This window comes from Artibeus jamaicensis, unplaced genomic scaffold (assembly GCF_021234435.1).
Source record: "Artibeus jamaicensis isolate MK-2021 breed Jamaican fruit bat unplaced genomic scaffold, CSHL_Jam_final scaffold_754, whole genome shotgun sequence".
Lineage (NCBI taxonomy): Eukaryota > Metazoa > Chordata > Mammalia > Chiroptera > Phyllostomidae > Artibeus > Artibeus jamaicensis.
Window position 1 is genome coordinate 1,058,159 of NW_026522054.1, and position 22,633 is coordinate 1,080,791.

Sequence of the window (22,633 nt, forward strand, 5' to 3'; positions counted from 1 at the left end):
CCCCATTTCCAGGAAGAAACACCTTCACCCCTGGCTCTGCCTCCGAGCCTGAGCCTCCCCTTTCACAGGCCCCCAGAGATCCCCACACTCGAGTCTTTCCTAATGAGAAAGCCACACCTTTTGTTTGCTGTGATTTTCAGCCGTGGCTGCAGGGACATTGCCCGGCCAGCTTTGCCTACTGCCCTATTGTCTGGGCCCATCCCAGGGCAGTTTGGTCAGACCTGGTTCAAAGGCCCCAGGTCACTGTAGTAAAGAACCGAGGTGGAAAACCACTACTTGAAGGGGTGTCCTCCCACCCCCCCCCAAACTAACCTCTGGTGTGACACAGCAGAGAGAGAAATGGTGACGCAGATGCTGACTCAGGGTCACGTGTCAGGTGCCTCCATCAACCCCGTAATCCAGTCCATGACCAAATGGTTCAAACAGCAGCCCCTCACTTGCCTGAAAAAAACTAGACTCTAGAAGTTTAGGGAGGAAAGAGGGGAGGTTAACGCACTGATAGCTTCAGCCTTGCTCGGCCCTTCTGGAACAATTGTCCACAGGTACTTAAATAGCCTTTAATTTTTAAAATAGTCACTGAACTGACTTGTTTCCTTCCTCCCAGTGGCTCTGCTTTTCGGTACTTTGAAGTCATAACTCACCTGCCTGGACCCTCTCATGAAAGAAAATCAGCCACGGATGGACGCTTCCACAGAGAGAGTTTTTATCTGGACCTCGATTATGGGAACATTTACTTAAACCAATGATTGTAGCTGAAAATAATGATACCGTTTGAGATTGTAAAAGATTTGCATATCATTAGACTAAATTCGAGTGAGTCACTTAACCCTCAACAAGCTCAAAGAAAGCATAAAATCTGTAAATAATATACACTTTTTACTTTTACACACGGTCCTCTTTAGAGCAATACTGAATCAGGAAAATAGTGCAGGGAGGTATTTAACAGGTGAGCAAACATTCAGTTGACCTCAAAGGACACAAGGTCCTTGCTGGGAATACTGAAAGCAAGGTCAAGTTGAACAGTGCAGCTGTGACGTTTACCAAACAGCAGCTCAGGCAGGGTTCATCGTTTCCCTGGAGTAAAATCAAAAACAGGACGGTCACAAAGTGACCTTGTCAAGGCATCTGAAGAAGCCAGGTGAGAATGCTCACCTCTGTCATCCAGGGTTAAACAAGGGACAGGTTTTAGAGGGTACCGACTGGTTAGGAGCGAACCTTCTGAAATCTGAGTGTCCTGTATACTGAGGGACTCTACTCCTGGTCAGCAGAAGCTGCACCGGGAGCCAGGCGTCCCGCTTGCAAACCAGCCGTGAGGACGACAGACGGAGCCACTCGCCGCCCGCCCCAGTGCTCCCCGAACTTGGCCACCTGTAGCCTTTGTGCATGGAGTTGCGGGCACAGGCGCGGTGTCTATAGAAACGACATGAGCTTGTTTCTTGGCTTTGCCTTGGGAAAACGCTAACCTTATAAAACTGTTGCCTTACCTTCTGACAAATGTACTGTTAAATAAAGAGTTGCCTGGGCAGCCCACGTGGTGGTGTGCTGTCCTTCTTGGAGGGGCCCTCGCTGGGCACCCCCCGCCCCGCAGTGTTTCCTCTCTCGAGGTGTGACACCCCTGAACTCCCGCGCTGGGAAGAAGAGGCGTCTGACCTGTCACATCCATGTGGAGCTGTGCATTTTTTAAAAATCCAGTTCAGAAGCTCTCACAAGGGGCTCTCGTGTCTCCTGCTTCCTGGCCTGTCCTCGGTGCAGGCATTTTATCAGCACCGCCTGCCGCTTGAACCTCACTTTGGTTGGCTCCCACCGGTGTGGGGACAGGAGAGCCGAGCGGACAGGCAGACACGTCACTGGTCTGTCGGTGATCCTGCAGGATCACAGCAACAGCAAGGACGCAAGATGACCGGAAATGGGGTAAGCCCAGCCTCATGTTCCAGGAAAAGGTAGGAAGGTGGGTTTCCCAAAGTCACCTCCAATGCGTATAAGTTCTTCCGGTCTGTGCGTGGTGTTCGAGGGCCCAGAGAAGACTGTGCACGTGACCGAATATGAACAGGACCGTGACTGTGAAGGTTCAGTAATCCCCCGGGGGACGTGGTCCTCCCCATCCGGCAGCTCTGTGTTGGGCTGGAGTCAGGCATTCGAGTGACTAAGGACTGAAGGTGCGCAAGAGGAGTGAGGCCGGGGGCCAGGGAGGGGAACATGGGGACTAACGTGGCTGGAAAAATTGGACAAAAGGAAAACAAAGATGCCCAAGTGTTAATGGTGGTGACACACACACACACACACACACACACACACACACCCCACTTTATAGCCCCTTTTCGGTACTTTTAAATATCTCTACAAGGAGCTTTGAAATAAGGATACTCTGATGATAAAATAAGTGGAAAACCAATGACATTTAAACTTAGGGCTAAAGAAGTACAAGAGAGATGACGGCGTTACCCTAATTTTCGCATCTTCCCTTTCCTAACGTGAGGTCTTGAACGTACCGAGGGCATTCACACGCAGTGCCCGCACGACCTCCCTCAGCTGTGGGACCGGCACGGGGGCGATGGGACTCCAGCCCGTCTCAGACCAGGAAGACGAGGCCTGGCAGTGGGACGAGGGCCCCGGGCCAGGTCATGCGACTGGTCAGCACGGCCGCCGGCCCGGGACAGGAACCACATGGCATCAGCTTCCTGTTGCTGCAGGAACAGATGAGCACAGACCGGAGGCTAAGACATGCCCACTCTCTCACAGTCCCGTGGGTGAGAACCCAACGCCGGTCTCACCCGGCCCACTCGCTCCTCACGGGAGACTCGAGGAGGAGGCCTCCATGCCCACTCGGGCAGGCCGAGGCCCCCCGATTTCCTGGTGGCTGTCACTGGGGAATGTGGTCAGTGTCCCCATTCAGTGGGTCATGAGCCTGTTCATCTTCGCAGCCGGTGATGGCAGGCAGAACCCTCTGCACACTTCAGGTGTCCCCACCTGCCGCTCTGCCTCTCCTGCTCGGGCGGACTCGTGGGATGGCCGGGCCCCCTGCCTCATGCAGGACATTCTCCCTGTTTTAAGGCCAGTGGATTAATAAGCGTAATTATATCTGAAAAGCCCCTCACACGGTACTCAGTGTGGGATGGAAAAACCAGGTGGTCTCAGCCAGCTCGGGCCACCATCACAAAGTGCCGCTGATTTGATGGCATAAGCAGCAGACATTTACTTCTCGCGGCTCTACAGGCTGAAGTCCGAGATCGAGGTGCCGGCAGATGACTGGGTGTCGGGTGAGGACGCTCCTCCGGGACGGCAGCCTCCCCGCACCCACACAGGGAGGAGGGGTGGCCCTGACCCTGCCTCTTACACGGACACGGACCCCATCATGGTCCCCACCCATGACCCATGCAAACCTACGCACCAAAGGCCACACCTCCAAATGCCAGGGCACCGGGGATTAGACTTCCATGAGAATTTTACAGGGACACAAACAGTGTGTAGCCCCTGGGGACAGCAATGTGGGGGCGGAGGGGAGGGTCAGAATCCTGCCCACATGCATGTCCCCTGACATTAGTTCACGTCGTCCCTAGTGCCCCGTCACTCCGAAAACCAAGGTGCCTTTCCTCTGCCTTTCCTGCTGAATTCAGCTTTCCTAAAAATGTGCCGGGAAACGGGACCACTGGTTCTTTTCATTTGTATCTTCAATTAAAAGACATAGTTCCACTGAGCAGAACGGGCCCCAAAACCACTCATGAACTTGGTGACCTAACAAACAACGTGGAGCCTTGTCTGTGTCAGTGTCCGTCCCCAGAATCAACGTGTGTAACTCTGCAAAGCAACATAAAACGAGGGCACAGTCTGTTCTCATCGCCACGGTCTCTAAGATCTTCAAAAACAAAAACAAAGGCGGACCCCAAATTCTCCATCGCAGACCATCCCCAGACTCACGGACGCCAAAACCAAACATGTCCTGCAGACAAAGACACGCCCCTCGCACTTCATCACGTGGCTGGTAAATCTCACCTTCTGTCTGGGGACGAGGTCTCCACGGCTCATGACCTTAAACAAGGCCATGTGCCTGTGTGACACGGAAAACTGACACCAGAGAAAAGCTTACAGTCCAAAAGTTTAATTTCATTACAATTGTTTTTAAGGTCAGCTATGATCTTGACAAATAGTATGGGTAAGTTTATACCAAGTGGCTAATTTCCAAGATACAAAAGGCAATAAATATTCAAATTCAGCCTAAAAACGAGATTCTCAAACTAATTTATCTGTAGTGTAGCTTCGTTTCAATATTTCAAAATAGGCATCATTCTGCAAATGCTACAAGAACTCATACAGTAAGTTTATTGCTCACTGGCTGCCACCTGACCGCCCTGCACCGAGGACCCGAAGTATGCGGCCAGCTGGTGCTGGGCACGATCGGGGCGGCGCCACGATGGCACTGGTCCCTTCCAACAGGACACGAAGCTGACTTCCCCGTTGTGCAATGAGTGGCCCCGTTTCCTGCGGAAAACAGACTGGAGCCGAGGACCTCGCGTGTGCCCCGGGGCAGCTGCCCCGGCGCGGGAAGGCCGGCTTGGCCACAAGCTCCACTTCTCGGGGCCAGACGTCCCCTACTACCAGCGACCTCTTCAGTCCTTCATTTCCTTCCAGAGCACGGTCGTTAAAATAAGTCTTGGGAAGTTTGTGCCCCAGACAATCCTACTACTTCTTAGTGATAACAGAGATTAATTCTTCACTGGCTGCAGTTCTATAATGTGTCAGGCCAAGCTCCTTTGTCTCGGTTTAATTCTCGGGTAGAGCTGTAAGAGAGTTTATAAAACATTTACATGCGTGCAAACACATGGGAGCATAACAGAACCGTGAACTACTGGGGGAGGGGCGATGAGGCAGGAAGGCGTGAAGCTGCGGAGAGGACTCCTCCTGCCACGTGACGCCCAGAGCTGCCCGGGGACACGGACACTCTCTGGATCAGCTCTCCCGCCAGGACATTCGAAAGGCACAGGTCCCCACACAGTGACACCACCAAGCCACAGCGACAGGACCGTCCACGCTGCTCGAAGCCCGAGCTCCATGTCACAGCCTGCAGAACACACGCCCAGTCTCCTGAGCCCGGGGCCTGGGCAGGCAAGTGGCAGCGAGCTGTCTGCTTCTGCTTCTGCACAGTCGGAAGTGGAGAGAGACCGCGGCCTCTGTCGGCCTGACCCACAGGGGACGCGGCCCCGTGCAGCAGACTCGAGGCCGTGGGGGTCCGGGGATGGGAGCACGGGTGGGGCGCTCTGTTCCGGGCCTCCGTGGGTCTGCATTCTCCCTGACGGCCGCCGCTGCCGGAGCGTGGACGCCAAGGTCACGAGCTCTCCAGTCTGGGAGCCCAGAGCAAGTGGAACTAGGGACCCCACTGGCACCCAGAACAAAGGCCTTCCGCCTCCCTCTCCTCCCAGAAAGGGAAAGAAGGTTTTACTGAAAGAAAGTGGCCCGACATCCAGCCAAAACTGAAAACCCTCAACTGATGGGTCAACATTACACAAAGGATTATTCTTCTGAAAAGATACTTAGCCAATATAATACTCTAAACTCACACCTGAATCTCTGGCTAGAAAGTCAACATTTATATATTTTTTTATGTCAAAGAAACAAAAAAATTGTGTGGGGACCACGCCCATCCAGAAAAGATTTCCAAAGGACCGTGGATAGTTCAACACTGGACCGAAGTGACGATCTCCAGTCCCGTCCACCGAATCCCGACCCTCGGAGCCGCACGCGTGAGGCAGGACTGAGCCTCCGCCAATGGCTTTCCCGCTGAGGAACGGACCGTGCGCCCCACGTGTCCTCATGTGCAGGACGGCTCTGTTCGAGAACCGGACACGGTCCACAGGAGCACCAAGCTCTCGCGGGGAGACGCGCTCTCCTGGGGAGGGAGGCTGCAGCAGAGCCACGTGCCGAGGTCTGGGCCGGCCGGAAGCGGCAGCCCGCGGGCGTGACTACCCAGACGGGACACTGAATGACGGCCCCCCTGTATCTGTGTCACCCAGTCACTTACAAGCCAGGTACAGGGCTCCATGGCCAGGGTTTTGCCCTTGTCACCCTCCTCTGCCATCCACGTCACGGTCACAACAAATGCTGCCGTCACGCAGGCAGCAGTGAGGACGGAGGAGGTCACCTGGGCTGCACACCAGGCAAACAGCCCGGGAGGAGGCACAGTCAGGAGGCGGCGGCGCCGCCCACAACCCACACAGCTGGGGAGCGATACGGGGGTTGCCTGACTGGGCAGCACAGCCTGGTCCATGGCCTTGATGCCGGAGGGAAGCCCAGAGCGGGCACAGACCCCGTCTGGCCAGCAGGTGATGAGAGCACGGACAGAACTACCTCCCTGCTGCGTACCAGCCACCCGCTCCATCCTTCCTCCCAGAGCTCCCCACCTTCCGGCCGCTGCCCTGGGCACCCAGGTCCCAGGGCTGCAGGGCTGGGGAACAACGTGGGGCCAGCGCCCCTGCCCTGCATGCTGTGCGGCGTGGGCTACACCGGGCCCTCCCGCCTTGGACTCGCCTTCCCTCCTCACCAACAGATGTTGCAAGCACTTGTCCCTTAAACTTCCATCTCAGTCCCCCGAGGAACCTTGCCATTTCCCTCCCTCTCTTTCATGCACCCACCATGCCCCTGAGCTGCGCACCGTGTGAGGGAACGGTGGGACCCGGGAAGAGCCTGGGGGGGGGGGGTCCTGAAAGACGCCATTCCCACCCCTCCTCTGTCCAACCACCGGGCCTGTTCTCTGAAGACGCTACTGAGGAGCTTCACCTGACGACGCCCGCCCTCCACGTGTCCATGGTTGACGCGACCTTAGTTTCTCGGCTTTTAAGAAACTTAAAATCAAATAGTAGAGCAAGCAGCAAGAACCCCATTCAAGCTCACTGCCAGATTCACAAATCCCAATGGACACAAACGTAAAATTCATTTCCCGTGTCTCAGCTCGGTGACTGTCCGGAGCCAGCAGGCGTCGTTCTGTTTGTCCCTGCGTAGCCGAGCCCCAGGCCCCGGGGGGCCAGCAAGCACAGAAACATGCTGTTTTGGTCGGAATGGGAATCACTGAAAACGTGGCTTTTAGTCGAAATCTAAGACTTTCAAAATTTTAAATTCCACGTCTCGCTACTGAAGAGCCGTCTGTCAGCTGCATTGCGACCATAACGCACGGTGGTTTCCGCAGACCCCCCACCCCCCACACACATCAGAAGAGCCCAGGGGTGGGAATGACTCACCCCCAGCAGGTTGCGCGGGACGTAGCCCTCCTTCTCGTCCAGGCGCGCCCACCACCACTCCACCTCGTCCTCGTCCTCCCTGCGGATGACCGTCATGCAGTCTCCCTCCTTCAAGGGCAGCTCATCGTCGTTCTGCGGCTCGTAGTCCCAAAGGGCGTAGATGACTCCTTTGTTCATGATGCCCATCTTCTCCTGAACCCCTAAAATCAGGACGGTAAGAAGGAGCACAGGATACGTAACTTGGAGGATGCCCCCCTTCCGCACGTTCAGCCTTGCGGAGTCAGAGGAGGGTGGGTGGGCACTCTCGGAACATCAGTGCTCACGCCACTGCACGTATGAGACACGGATTTCCCGGGCGGGGGGGGGGGCAGCGGATGGGAGGGGACGTATGGGAGACGAGTCACCTAGGGCTGCTGGCCCTGAAACAGCCCCGTGAACCCGCCAACACCCGGCACCTCTCAAAACGAGTCTGGCGCAGAATACAGAACTTTCGAGAGCCCAGGGACAGAAAAAGAACTGTTCTAGCCGGGACACCGAACTAGTGACAATCTGCCCGGGACTTCAGAGTCCCAGGACAAGGCACCCAGGAGAACATAACCTCATTCTCTCCCTCAAACATAGAGCAGAGAGAGGACAGCGAGCACGAGTGTGTCTCCATTATGGTGGTCTTGACCGATGTCCAAAGGGGGAAGAACAAAGGAAAATACATACATAGACTATGCTAAAATGTACAACACGGCAAGTATTTTAGACGTGACTGAAAATAGGTCTGCATAGAGTCAACGTGAAAATATTGAGAACCTGAATTCTAAATGAGTGAAATCCACAGACTGTGAAGGGGGAAAGCCCCCCAAAGCCCACCTGTCAGCAGGTCAACGTCACCCACGTACGACTTCCTGCCCCAGGGGGCACCACTCAGAGAGACAACGGCCCCTAACAAGCAGGTTACAGGAGAGAAGGGAAGGGACTGGGCAAGAAGGTCCCAAGTAATGGAGAGTTCACTAAAAACAGTTGCCTCTATGTTTTTAGGAAAGCCAGGAAAATATCTGCTTGCTTCTGAATAGTAGGTTCTTTCAACTTAGGTGAATACACAACTATTCATTAGGAACTTATTATTCCGACACCATTAGTATGCCGTAGCACACAGGGTATCTCTCTTTCTCTGGGCAAAAAGGCAACAAGAAATGAAACTGTTCTGCCAATCTGAAGGGTCAGATTTCTACTAACCGGGACAAGTGAATTTCCAACTTCCCTGTTCCAACAAGACATGCAAAGCATGACAGCCAGGGTCACCAGACAATGGGCCTGGATGTACCCAAGATTCCGGAAGGTTTTATAGCTGGCCTGACCCTTCTCCGTTTGGGCCCAATCTCTGACCTGACTGGTGTGCACAGAAGTTTTTAAAAGTCCTGTCCATGCTGAAGTAAAGCTCAGGGTGGCTGTTACATTAATTATAACAAAAATACATTAATATACCACATTAATTTTTAAAAAATATGTTAGCACACCAAAACTATTCTCTGATCCAGAGTTCTGAACATAAACAGAAAGAACAAACATCAACATTAGAAACTAACAGCGGAGAAAGGAGGGAACCTGGGTTTGTGGTCTCCCTCCGATGCTCTGTCCTCCTTGCGAACAGGCCCAGGGGACGGGCGGACGGTCAGTGACCCAGAGGACAGAGCCTGTGTCTTCAACCTCCGGGGCCCTGCCCGAGCACTATGACGTCCCGGGCCCTCCTCGTCCCTCCCTCCCCCTCCTCAACGCCTCTGAAGCTGAACTAAAAAGAAAAATGAACCTCGTCATCTTGCAAAGGAAAACTCCTCTTGGTGCAGAAGGAGCTGCCCAGCCTCTGGGGCTGCCCGTCCTTTCTCTCCAGGTGCGGAGCTGCCGGCACCACCAGTAGGAACCATGAACTCAAAATCAAGAAAACAAAAGGGCCCAAAAGTTTGTTCTAAAATACGTTGCCTTTGTTTGACCGTATGACCAGCCGGATTCAGCAGGAAGCCCTGGGTCAGTGGGGTTCTTATACCGACTGCGTCTTCCTCAATCATCGTGGAAGGAGGGGTTCCATTTGCTCAGAGAGGCTGTCACTCCAAGCAGTGAAGTCTCAGGGGAGGGTCTTTTGAGGACCAAAAGCTGCGAACACCCTAGATCAGGGTCCCTGACGGCAGCCGTCCCCAGGCACACACACGAGAGCTGCGTCAGTGTCCGGGACCACGACGGCCTTCCTTTCAGTGAGCAGGCCTACGCTCAATGCAGAAACAGTTTCCCAATACTAAAAGCGCTCACGAGTGACAGCCCAGAGGGGGAGGGGCCGAGAGCGGCGTGGTCACCGCCCACGGATCGCGCCGTCACATACCGTACAGAAACTGAGAGCACTGGGTGTAGCCCTCCTCCATCTCCTCGCACTTGTCCGCGGCGGTCTGCAGGTCACTGTAGGTCATGGCGAACACGGCGGCCCCCGACTCCACCAGGAACTTGCACACCTGCACGTTGTTGCAAGACGCGGCGCAGTGCAGCGGGGTCCTGCGGGGGACACAGAGGGCTGGGGGCTGCGTCTGCCGGACGCGACCACTCGGCAGGGCCTGATGCTCACACCGCCACTGCTGTTCCTCAGCTAAGTAAACCCATATTAACCTAAAACACACACGTTTCGATCTACTCGAGGCAGCTGGTGAGCAGGAACTCACGGAGACCTTCACAGAGGACCTTCGCCAGCATCCCAAACGTTTTACTGTGCGCTGGACATGCCCCCAGACCAACAATAAAGGCGGAACTGTTCCACTGCCCGAACTCGGAAGATGGGCTCGGGGACTCTCATCGGGCCCTCAAGTACATGAGATTCTGCTCCTTCACCCTGTTCTTCCCTTCGCTCGTCACGTCAGTTCCCTTGGGTACATGGCTGTAAACAGAAATGTGCTCCTGTTCTCCATGAGGCAACCAGTCCGTGTTTCTCTTCCTTCATCTCTCTTCTGAAGATGAATAAATAAAATCCTTTTTTTTTAAAGATTATTTATTTATTTAGTTTTAGAGAGGGGGGAAGAGAGGAAAAGAAACATCAATGTGTGGTTGCCTCTCATGTGTCCCCTGCTGGGAACTGGCCTGCAACCCAGGCGTGTGCCCTGACTGGGAATCAAACCGGTGACCCTTTGGTTCACAGGCCTGCACTCAATCCACTGAGCTACATCAGCCAGGGTTCTATAAATACAACTTTTTAAAATTACACCAAGAATGCTTCTCCAAGTGCTTTTTATAAGAAAAAAATCTGGAAAGCAGTACAAATGTCTCACAAGAGGGAGATGGTCACGCACGTGAGCACACCGCTGTGGAAGCACAGGGGCTATGCACACTCAGGCACGTGTGTCTCACAGGTGTGAGTGTGCAGACGTGGTTTTGGAGCATAACTGTTCCATCTGAGCAGAAAAACAGGCTGTAAGAGTGATACACCCGAATAAACACGGCGTGATCATAACTTAAAAAAACTGGACATAAAAAAAAACTAAATTTTTATATGCTTCCAAAAAAGAGCATATATTTAAAACACTTTTTAAATGGAATAAAAGACAACATTTACTATTCACTCTACTCCAGTTATGGGGGTGACAATAACTGCTAGAATCGTCATTCTCGCTACTTAATAACGGCCCATCATCCAATGAACTGAACGTTTATCACTGATTAACGCCCACGTTTTCCACGAGATGTCCTATGAAAAAGGGATTCCATGGTGAAACATATTAGGAAAGATGACAAACTGTGACTTCCCCCTCTGGAGCCACACGCACAAGGGGTGTCAGCATCTGAAGGCTCAGACCAAGTTCGGGGCCTGGCGGGGGTGGAGAAGAGCTCGCTTAGAGTTCTCAAATCTGCCGACGCGTGCTCATCAACTGCGTGGCACTTTGTGACATTTCTTATTTCTATTGTTCAAATATTAAACTTTTAAAACTCCACCAGCTTCCAGATGGCGTGTCCAGAGGGAGGACTTGCCAATTCCCCAGAAGCGTCGTCCACCACGTGCCCCCCGCTGGGTGGCAAGCAGCTCAAGGACACACGCACACCCACATCCCCCGAGAGCAACGCCGGTCCCCGGGCTGCATGGCGCCCCCAGCGCGAGCACGAGCAGAGTTCCGGGCCCCCTTACCAGCCGTCGCTGTCGGCGGCGTTGACGTTCACCCCGAACTGCACCAGGAACTTCACGACCTCCGTGTGCCCGGCACACACGGCGTTGTGCAGGGCCGTGATGCCTTCGTCATTGGGCAGGCTCGGGTCCTCCACCTGGAACGTCAGAGGGAGGACAGCCGTCACTCCGGTGGCTCCACGCCTGGCGTCCCTACTCACTGGCTTTACAGGGTCACGAAAACACACTTGCGGGTTTTAATTGCGAGTTTAAAAAAATACCACAGGAGCCAAGAAAACTGCCTAGAACGATTCTAGAAATAAGACAGACGGAATAGCCATATTAAGTAGGCATTCGCTATAAAAAGGTTCTTGAAAAACCGAAGAACACCCAGAAACTGCATCCCTACGGTCGGCGTTGTTTATTTACCCTCCAACTCCCCACCACAAATTAGTGTCTAACTAGAAGTGGCATTTTCCATGGAAGGAAAAAAAGGTCACACTAAAAATACTTTAAATAATAGGCTTCGGAAAAGTAGGGGCCACATCTGTAACTGAACACTGCCTAGTGTGAATCCATGCCTGAGCCATTTGTAAAGGAGGGTAAGGGTCTCCCCGAGAAAGGAAAGGACTCGAGAGGACCCCAGTGAAAACCGAATCTCTGCACTATCAAAACTTCACTGTCACGCCTTTAGCACCAGCAAAGCCAATTTTGGAGCGAGCTCTGGAGTCTCTCTCCACAGCCCCACCTCCCCCAAAAGAAAATTTAAAAATATAACTTCTCGGTTGTAGCTTTCGGATTAGGGCTTCACAGCAAACTCCAATACAAGGTCAAACTATTAATACAAGGTCGCGTTTAAGAATCTGACTAATGCAATCATACCTCATAAATAATCCTCTGTACAAGGTCAAATTCTCCCTCCAAAGATGAATCCAGAAGTAAAGCGAGAGGGTTGAATTTCACCCTCATTCCGTGAGCAATTCGCTCGGAACCAGTTTTACGTAAGTTTGTCCTTTTGCCCTGCAGAGGAAATACGTGGAAAATTAAGGGTCCTGGGCAAAGCGAGAGATCACCAACAAAAGGGGAGGAGTAACATCTTGGCTGAGTAAAGATGCTCGAAAAGTATATATACATTTAGCACTTTTTAGTGGAGTATACATCATTCAGAAAAGAATATAAATAATAATAGTGTAACGAATAGAGCCACGTAACCAAGTGGAGAGAACGTAAGTTTTCAAAAGCTAGTGAAACACAGGTGGTCATCCCCCACAGCATGCACAAACCACCACCTGGAGGAGTGACAGGGCTCCCAAACTGGTCCCGAGACACCGCGTTACCTACCGGAGGCAGGGCCACCTGCCCGGTGATTTCGGGCGGGCGCATGCTTCCCGAGTCTTCCCCGGGCCCCTCTGGCTCCCCCGACGGGTAGGGCGGCGGCGGGTAGGGGGGGTACTCCTCCAGGTACACTTCCAGCAGGTGGGGAGCCTCTGGATTTGGTTCCTCCACACTGTTCTGGAAACCTGGGCTGGTGTCTGGGACTCCTTCGGGCACGTAGTCAAGGCCCGGAGGAGCGGGCATGTCACTGCTCTCTGTACCGGCGTCCCCAGCTTCCTGTGGGGACAGCGCTTCAGGGGCCAGAGAGACCACCTCCTTCTCCGGCTCCGCGTGTAGATACGGGTTCGGGATCTCTGCTGGGCTCTCGGGGCCGGCAGTCGCCGAGGCCGGCTTGGATGGGTACGACGACGGCCCGGAGATGGTCTCCATGGCAGCGAGGGTGGTCCTCTGATACAGCAGCTTCTGGATGTTTGGCCCATTAGGACCCTCGGGCTCTGTGATGGAGCTCCGCTTCTTCAGGGGCCTTGGTGCGTTGGACAGTTTCTTTCGCAGCGCTTCCAAGTCGGCATCACTCTGGTTTCGGTACGGATTCGATAAGAAAGGCAGCAGCTTGGTCGGGCTGAGGGGTCTCGGGATTCTCTCGTTCTCATGGCTCTCCTGAACCGAAGGCGCGGGCTCGGCCTCGGGCTCCGGACCGCCGGGTTTGCCCTGGGTCCCGGAGTAGACGTGCTCGGGGTGCGGCTGCTGCTGGCTCTGGGCGCCAGCGAGGACAGGCTTGCCGTAGACTGGTTGCAGACGGAAACAAGCTCCGGTTAGTGTTAACTGATCACAACTGGCCAGCACCAGACAGAGCTCACAATGATTCGAGCTGCTCATAATCTCCACGTTTCTGCCGAACACCCTTCACTGATCTTTTAAAGTAGTAATCGACAAAGCAAGGCTCCCATCTCTGCCTGATAAACTTATTACAGAATCAAAACCCCACCGATTGTGACATGTGCCATTATTTTGTACACTAGTAAGAAAGATTGCCATTACGATCGTAAGAGACCGCTGACCGCGGCACCCAAATTTAACATGCCAAGAGCTAAAAGAAATGGAGAATCCATGAAAACTGGTTTTCCTTTCCTGTGTCCAGATTAAAACTGAACACACAGTCTCCCATCTTTCATAACTTTCAAAAGTAAACGCATGTGAGAAACCAGGTTTGGCTTACAAAATTATTAACAACACTTAAATTTACCAAACTGTTCCCCCCAACCTTCTAACTGTATCAAAAGCATCTAACCCCCAAATTAGCACATAGCAGTTTCCGCAGAGACTCAGGAAGAGAGTAAGATGTCACATAATTATTAATTCTTGCTGTCTAATTACGGCATCCTAGGCCACAAGGACATGCTTACTTCATGACCAGAGAGCCATTTTCTTTCCAATGAAACGTGGTGAATTTTATTCCAGTCTTATGAAACTACTGAAAGACTCGTAGAAAGAACCCAACAAGTGACCAGATTATGTACGTTTAACACAGAGTCATCTCTTTGGGCTTTTATATTTAACTAGTGGTTATGTCCTCTAGTTAAATATAAAATACAGCAGGGAGGGTTATTTCTTAAAACGACAAAGAAAAACACCCCCACACCCCACGGCGGCAGCTGTCCGATCGTCCACGCGCCAAGAAAACATCTGGTCACCTGAGGTGACCACAGAGCCTTGGGCGCCATGTCCACCCGTGAGCACCCGCTCCCCTGACCCCAGCGAGCCAGAGTCCTCGTTCTGAAGGAGCTCCCGGGTCAGTGGGGAGCAGACGCCCACGGGAACTGCAATGCAGAAGGCTATGTGTTCCTATCGATTTTATGCCTCTGTTTTAGTCACCGATTATTTTCACACCATTTCATTCTGTTACCACCGGTGCCCAGCACAGTGGCTGCTGTTTAGCAGGAACTGGAAGTTTAAACGCCCAATGAAGACCAGAAGCCGTAAGGAAACGGAACCCTAAGAACACGGGCATCGGCCACACAGGCTTCCCGACAGAGGGCAGCTCAGGTGTGGGCCCAGCACCACCCACGCAGGTGAGAGGACAACCCAGAACCTTACCGCTCGGGAAGGGCGGCCCTCGGGGGTGCGACTTGGTCAGCGCGCTCTGCACCGCCTGCTGGAAGTTCTTCCCGGGAGCCGCGTGCTGGGTGTACATGGAGTATATGGAGCTGGCCGCCACCATCTGGGGCTTCCGGAAGGGGGGAAGGAGGGCGTCTTTGGAAGGCTGTGGTGTGAACGGCCGGACAGCCGCGGCTGGTGGGCTCTCTTGCTTGGAGCCTGGAATGAGGGCTTGGTCTTGACCCCCCAGCGGTGCGCCGGGGGCCAGCAGGACCCTCTGCTGCTGCCCTGCTGCTTTGGGTTTATGTCCCATGGACGGGACGGCTGCTGACGGCGGCTGAGGATCCCCGTCGGGCCTGCTGTCCATCGGGGACGGACTCGTCCGTCCAAAGTGCGGCAGACTGATCTGTTTGGGTTTCGATGGGACGGGAGGCGGTACTTTCACATTTTTATTCACAGCCTGTGAAACACACAAAAAGCCAGGACTTACAGCTGGGCACACAGGGTGCTCCGGGTGAGCGAATTCCACCCCTGCAAGTGAACACTGAAGATGCGTGGCCTGCTCTGCTTGTTCCAAGGTCTGCTGGGGGGCGTGGTCGGCAGGGTCGCACGGGTCTCAGGTGCACACTCCTGGGACACTAATCTGTACACTGCACCGCGTGCCCATGGCCCACGTGGCGTTTTCAATCATGCAGACTTCAGTTTTCAGCCTCTGCACGGACTCCCACTTAACAAGGGACTTGAGTGACACCGCGTAACTCCCGCCCCAAACGACCTCCTCCCTGTGGCCACCTCCCAGCCGGGAGACTCCCCACCCACGGGAAACGCCTGCTGTCTCTGTGGCATCGGTGCAGAGAAGGCTGCTCTTGCTCACCAGAACTGCGTGCAGCCGGGGCCACAGGGGTCTAAACACACCCGATGTGGGGCTCACGCCACGACCTGCTAGTCAGAGGTTGGGACCCTAACACCCTAACAAAAGGACCGCCACCAAATCGCGTGACACAAACTCGGCTCCCGACCCTGAAGAGACAAGGTGACTGAGCAGCACGTGCGGGGCGTTCTCGATGCACTCCCATTTGTCGGAGATCGGAGTCTGCGGTTGTTCCCGCTACGGCGCGAGTTACACCACGGACGGGCTCAAGAAGCAGAACGTAAAATAACCGAGCGCTTCTACTTCCTAACCTTCTGGACGCAGCCTTCTGCTGCTTTCCCGCTCCCCCTCGCCTCGTACCTCGACTCCCTCGTTTTAAAGCCCGACCTCAAGCACCTGAGCATCGCGCAAGATGTCTTCACTGCTCTGGTTCTTCCTCAGAGACCCAAAGGAGGGTGGCGCGGCGGGCTGGTCGACCGTGTCGAACATGGAGAAGGGACGCACTTTCTTCTCCTTCTCCCTCAGCAGCACCTCCCCGTCATCGGCTGGAGAGGACGGGAAAATCAGGTTGACGTTCGGGCTGTTTGTGATGCAATGTCTTATCCATGTGTACGTTTCTCCCTCCTCAGTCTCTTTGAAACCCTGTGCCCACTAAATGCCTTCCTGCTTTTCAATGAGGCTGATTAAGTAAACACCCAAACGCCAAGGGGTCACCTTAACTCCCTGGCCGAACAAAGCCACTCTGGAAACACACACTGTGCCCGGCGTTAGCTCACCAGAAAATAAGCGCTCTGAGAAGGAGCACACAGCACCTTTGAGATGCCCAAACAGAAAGTTTGGGGGCAGTGCCAATGAACTTGCCTTGTTCTGGAGCACTCCCGGAGCTTTTCGGGGCAGAGGCAGAGGCCTGGCTCGGGAACAGATCTGCATTCGGACTCCAGTCAGGGCCCAGTGAATGGACTTTGGAGCCTGAAACGCAGAGAAGCACCTACAGATAACCCGGCATTCCCAAGAGGCTGTCGGTGATCCCTGCTGCTGCCGAGAAGTGGACTCTCTGAAATACGGCTTTAAATTTTCAGACTCACCCAGTACGCTCATTCAGAAAACATCAGATTATACACATTTAGTTTAAGATTCTCCCCCTCCCTCAAGCAACTGAGAATGAGTCACCGCAAACAGAAAGACTGCCGACAAGGACATGTGACTCGTTGTTGGATAAGAAAGTGCCACCTTTACACCCAGAAAACCACTTCTAATGGAGCAGACCGAGGGGCTCTGAGGTGCACCTTACGTAACGACACCCCAAGTGTGTGGGCGGCACACACGGGCGGGAACGCAGATCCTAACCCAGGACGCCGAGCAGCCTTGCCCAACTCGGTGTGCCCTGACGTTTAACTCTCAAGGCTTTTACTTCGGCCCGGCAGAAACACAAGTTCCTCTACGTGAAACCCCACTGGGCTGCACACTGCTTCCCAGGGGTAACTGTGACGAAGCAATAGTTTTCAATAAAGGCAGCGAATTTCTGCACATGATAGTGGTTGAGAAATAAAAAGACAACACTGGCTGTTATTTTTTTTTTCTTCCGCGACTTGGAAGGAAGCTTCCCCTGCTGTTCCCGCAGCTCTCCCTTTGTCACTGTCCCGAGCACGGCCACCCCAGCCTGCGCTGGAGGACAGCCCGGAACGCAGAGACCACTAACTCGGAAGGGAGCCGCCATCGTTCTCTCTGCACCTCCCGCCACACTGGCCTTTCTGCTGAAAACGGTCAGCGGGCAAAGCCTCCATCCAGCACAAGAGCAGCTGAACACACCCATTATCCACCGGCAGAGTGGACTCGCACCCCACCCTCTGCGAAGACAACAGACACCACTGACCACACAGAGGGTGTCTTTACAGAAAAAGAAACGTTCTCAAGTCACTAACATGGAATCACGACTTCACTATTCACACGAAGGCATTCGAAACAATGTTCAGATTTGCAAAATTACTGCATTCTATTTCGCTTCCTCAATAGAACTATATTATTTAGGATTATTATTATCTAGTGTATTACTATTTAGTGTTTACCTTTAGCTTGCGAGGCCGCCCCGGATCGCATGTTGGGCAGCGTGTGGACTTTCATGGGCCCCTCGGAGGGCTGCACGGCCAAGAGGCCGTCGGGCAGAGCCGGCTTCACCAGCAGCTCGGGCCGGGGGGGCATCCGGGGCATGGTGGATGACTGGATGTAGGGGCCAACGGCAGCCACGCGGCTGGGTGCCGACACGCCTTGCTGGGGCAGGTTCCCATCCGGTGACACCTTCGGAGAGAGCGCAGGTCCTTGAGTGTGACAGGTCAGGCTGCAGCAACTCAGAGAAGCCCGGGAAGTTGGCAGAATGCTTCCAAGTCAGCTCTGGCCAGAGGGTCTGCTACAAACGCCCCCAACAAAAACCCTGCAGAGCCGCCTCGCCCCCCGAACTTTATCACACGGATCAGTAAGAAAGCCGGAGCCACAAAAGCACATTAACAGTGGATCATCCTCTGGGCAGCTCTGGGCACTGCCTGCCTGCCTGCCTCCCTCTCTCCTGAGGGCACCGTGTGTACTGGCTGTGCCACAGCTGCTATGACAACGGACCTCGCTGGGCTGGCCGTCTGCTCCCCGCCCCCCGGCCCCCAACACAGCAGCCCACTCACTGGAAGGTTTTCTTTCTGCTGGAGCGCCGCCTTCTTCTTCCACAGCCGGTCCCTCAGCTCGTTCACACGCTTATCCATAACGGCCACCTCTGAATTGCGCTTATTCAAACACTCCCTCTGCTGTTGCAGCTTGGCGTTCTGCTCCTGGTTCAGCTGGTTTCGCAGCTGAAGAACATGGGGGGAAATGGCAAAAGGCAGCCAAGGAGGAGGAAGAGGACTTTCTCCCACAGAGTCGCTCGGGCCACTGTTACATAATTTCTAAAAGTGTTCGGCCCCGCCACCCCTCCCCACTTCCCACCTCCAGGTTCACAGTTAAGCATTAGACCCCCCCCCCCCGGCTGTGGTTCTGAGGAATGCCTCGGGTTTCCTGTGGAAGGGACTGTAAAGGTTATTCTGGATGCTTTGGGGCTCAGGTCTTCCTCCCCGCAACCCCTTTAAGGAAGAGGCACAGAAATCCAGCACTTCCTGCCACTTGTAAGGACAACTCTGCGGCGCCTGAGCAGGGTTCGCTCCCAGCAGCCCACAGGGTACCTGCAGTTCCTTGTACAGCCGGTCAAGCTCAGCCACCGCCGACTGGGTGTCATGGTGGCCATCAATCCGGCCGTTCTTGAGCATCTCGAGCTGCCTTGTAAGTTCCTCCACTTTCGACATGGCCAGGACCAGCTCCCTCTGCTTCTGCTGGAACAGACTATTCATCTGTTCAATTTCCTCCACTGGAGTGAGAAGGGAAAAGGCAACAATCGTCGAAAAGGAAAGCGAGAATGGACCACTTCCCAGGCAACCAGGCTTCACAATGAACTTTGTGATGAAAAGTAGAGGAATTTTCCAGAAATGTCCTGGCGCCAACCTAGTTCTTTTGTAAGCAGCTGAAACCAACAGAGACAGCTCAAAATATCTATGCCTCATTCTAAATGTGTTTTTAGCAGTATTTGTATTATGAATATAATTAAACATTAGACCTGGCTGGTGTGGCTAAGTGCATTGAACGCTGGCCTGAGAACCAAAGGGTCACTAGTTCAATACCCAGTCAGGGCACATGCCTGGGTTGAGGGCCAGGTCTCCAGTAGGGGGCACACTAGAGATAAGTACACACAGATGTTTCTCTCCCTCTCTTAAAACCTTTTAAAAAATGTATAATTAAGCATTAAACTCCATTAATTTTTGTAGACTTTTTAACCTCCGTTTTATAGTGGTAGATGGAGCTATTAAATCACTAAAATTGTAAATAGCCTAACCATAAATGGAGCTAATATACCACTAAAACTCCTTGCCTTGCCTACTTGTCAGTCAAAATATATTTAGAAGAAAAAACAAACTACTAGTACATTTTCCAAAGGTAACTTAAGAACCTTGTTTAACCATTTGACAGCTGAAGTCGAGTCAGGGGAACCAATGAATTACACTTAAAAAAATTATTTCAAAGTGATCTACATGCAAAGTCTCATCTCATTCTTCTCACTACAAATTTATATCGTGCCCCCCACCCCCAGAGCTTCACGGGGCGCCTTGAGGACAGAGCGGAACTGGGGGGAACGACTCACCGAGTTTGCCGTTGCTCAGTCTCTTCTGCTCCACGTGGCCTCTGAGCGCCCTCACCTTCCTGAGCTTAGCTTCCTGGTTCTCCGCTATCTCTTTCAGCCTCTTTAGCTTCTCCTGCTCGGCAGCCTGCTGCTGCTGCCGCTGATCCTGCTGTTTCAAAAACTTTAAGCGCTGTTCCTGAGGATAAAAGCCACCAGCGGGCCATTATCATTTTCAGCGGGGATATCACTAACCCAAAAATAACCCACCCACCACCCCGAGATGCTGAGACTGGGGCGCAGCAGTGCACTGCTCTGTCCTGGAAGTGGTCACCGGGGCCACTTGAGAAGTGTGTTTCAGACGGGCCTGGCTGGGCCCGACCCCAGAGTCCTTTGGGGGTAGTGCATTTAATCCAAGCAGCTCTTACGCAGCGAGCAAGCAGTGAGCCTTGAACTGGTCCTCACGAACTGCAGCTACACGTGTAAAAAGGCGCTGGTGGAGAGATGGGAGGCGGTCTCGGAGAGCTGGGACACGGTAAGCTCTGGAGCCGCATTTGCACTCAGGCCCTCAGGCCCGAGCTCTGCCCCCTTTCAGCTTTGGGCGGCTTACCGAGCTGAGTGTGCAAGTGTGTTTCCTCGTCTCCAGAATGGACGGTGCACGGCAACCACCCCACAGGGCCATGCCAGGGTTAAATGAAAACCTCTGTGCCTTCCCTGGTTATAAATATACATGCGATAAACACACTCAGATAAGGAACATGGTGCTACTCACCACCTTTAGGAAAGTGCACTGAGCAACCAAAATTTTATTCCTATTATATTAAAAAATTTAAGTAAAACAGAGCTCTACAATTTATAAATTTCTCAGATTAATAAGCCTCAATCATAAACAACACACAAATAGTCTCAAAATAAGACTCCCAACGCAAGGCTAGAGATTTCTTCTGCTAAACATTTTATTTGAATTTATGTCTCTGCTACTCAGGGAATGAGAACCTCACAGGATCACCTAGGAACTTGTTAGAAAGGCAAAATTTCAGACTGCGCCCCGGGCCTGCCGAATCGGAGCCTGCATTTTTAACAAGATGCCCAGGTGATGCATACGCCACTGAAGTTTAAGAAGCAGTGAGACATGTGATTCTGAGAAAGCCACAGAACAGGCCCGGGACCTACTGCACGATGGCTTGGCACGTGCCGAGAACCACCGTCCCAAACGCTGGCCACTGCTTCCAGGCCCTGCTTGGTTTGCCGCCACACCTTCAGCTGTCGACCCCACTCCGGTGAGGTCACAGTCACTAAGGGACAGGTCACTTGCACATACTGGGCGTTTAGACCTGAGGCTGGCAGACTACACCCCACAGGCAGGAGCCAGCTTGCCGTCTGCGTGTGTGAGCGCGGTCTCGCTGGAGCACCAGCTTGCTGTCTGCATGTGTGTGAGTGTGGTCTCGCTGGAGCACCAGCTTGCCGTCTGCATGTGTGTGAGTGTGGTCTCGCTGGAGCACCAGCTTGCTGTCTGCATGTGTGTGAGCACAGCCCCGCCTGTTCACCATCCTGAGATGACTGCTTTCTTGGTATACCTGCCAAGCTGAGACAGCACAAGCTGTGAAGACTAAACTATTTACGCTGTATTTTACATTTCCAGAGAAAGCCTGCTGGCGTCTGGTCTGCACTAGCAGCCCACGGCTGGCAGGAGAGGCAGTAGTAAGGCTGCTTTCAATAGCCATGGAGAAACTCTTGTATCTCCCTTGTTCAAGGCCAGGATTAGGGTTACTCTGTGGGTGGAGAATGTCCCCAAATTAAGGCAAGCGGCCGGTCATCGGGAGAGCAGGGGACCATGTTGGCATGAGCAGATTTAAAGTTCTCCCTGCTGAAGCCATGATACAGGACACACTTAGCCCAGAGTAGTTCCTACTAGCGAAGTTCAAGGGTTCTTTTCGCCCTTCCTGTTTCACTGATACCAGACACAGCTTGGTAATTTGATCGGAATCAGGGGCCAGGGAGATGGAACAGTGGGATGATTACAGGCTTCTGCAACACGCTACCGTGAAGAGGAGAAGGCGCCACAGGGCAGGTGCCTCCAGGGATGCAAGCACGCACTCCTGCCTGCAGGTAACTGGCGTGACGGTGCGTACAGGATGATAGCGGCCTCGCGCACACACTAACAGCGGCGGCCCGTGGACCCTCTCAGCAAGGCCTTACCTTCGTAGCCAGCATCTGCTGCTGCACCTCGATCTGCTGCTGCTGGCGAGACGCCATTTCCTGGAGTTCGGCAAGAGTCAAGTCCATCCTGGGACTGTTGACCTGCAAACAGAACACACACACAGCCCCCTCAGAGGTCTACATGCACCGTTTAGAGGCATCACCTGAACCAACTGTGTCACGACTGTTCAGCCACTCTTCTTCTGCAACATCAAAGAGACCGTTAATTTTTATATCAACACTGACTTACTAAAGATATAAAACATCCTAATACACAGACCAACTTTCTTTTAAGTAGCATATTTAAAATTAAGTAGCTTCAACAGTCAGTGACCTAAACAGAACAACTTAGAAACACCTTGTTCTGCAGTTACTTTCTACTAAAAAAGTAGTGTTTGGTCACATCAAACACGGGAGTGGGGCACGGCAGCAAACCCGGAGTACAGTCACTGGGATAACCGTGAAAGAACACGACCCTAGCATTTAAAAAATTTCAAGATGCACTGGATCATCAGGAGGAAAAAGCGAGATGTCCACTCTTGAAACATCTGTTCACTGCATGCAGCTTGGTACGAACAGCCAAGAACGGGGAACAGCCCTAC

General features: G+C 53.2%; 2 protein-coding genes across 3 annotated transcripts in view; one reads left to right on the plus strand and one right to left on the minus strand.

Moving 5' to 3' along the window:
• The window catches only part of LOC119036522 (calpain-2 catalytic subunit), a 43,889-nt gene extending 42,359 nt beyond the window's left edge, over nucleotides 1-1,530 (plus strand). Inside the window, exon 21 of the mRNA XM_037128336.2 lies at nucleotides 605-1,530. Within this exon, the coding sequence (XP_036984231.2) occupies nucleotides 605-628 (24 nt within the window). The 3' untranslated portion in view covers nucleotides 629-1,530. The remainder of the gene's footprint in view (nucleotides 1-604) is intronic.
• A 2,539-nt stretch (nucleotides 1,531-4,069) lies between these two features.
• TP53BP2 (tumor protein p53 binding protein 2) overlaps nucleotides 4,070-22,633 on the minus strand; it is a 121,736-nt gene continuing 103,172 nt past the window's right edge. For both annotated transcript variants that reach the window (XM_053659555.1, XM_053659554.1), the window contains 14 exons: nucleotides 22,032-22,133; nucleotides 19,857-20,031; nucleotides 18,847-19,028; nucleotides 18,316-18,480; nucleotides 17,713-17,941; nucleotides 16,508-16,615; nucleotides 16,043-16,191; nucleotides 14,776-15,235; nucleotides 12,688-13,466; nucleotides 12,229-12,366; nucleotides 11,371-11,504; nucleotides 9,589-9,755; nucleotides 7,227-7,426; nucleotides 4,070-4,775 (listed from right to left, as the gene is read on the minus strand). In XM_053659555.1, the coding sequence (XP_053515530.1) occupies nucleotides 4,734-4,775; nucleotides 7,227-7,426; nucleotides 9,589-9,755; nucleotides 11,371-11,504; nucleotides 12,229-12,366; nucleotides 12,688-13,466; nucleotides 14,776-15,235; nucleotides 16,043-16,191; nucleotides 16,508-16,615; nucleotides 17,713-17,941; nucleotides 18,316-18,480; nucleotides 18,847-19,028; nucleotides 19,857-20,031; nucleotides 22,032-22,133 (3,030 nt within the window). In that variant the 3' untranslated portion in view covers nucleotides 4,070-4,733. The remainder of the gene's footprint in view (nucleotides 4,776-7,226; nucleotides 7,427-9,588; nucleotides 9,756-11,370; nucleotides 11,505-12,228; nucleotides 12,367-12,687; nucleotides 13,467-14,775; nucleotides 15,236-16,042; nucleotides 16,192-16,507; nucleotides 16,616-17,712; nucleotides 17,942-18,315; nucleotides 18,481-18,846; nucleotides 19,029-19,856; nucleotides 20,032-22,031; nucleotides 22,134-22,633) is intronic.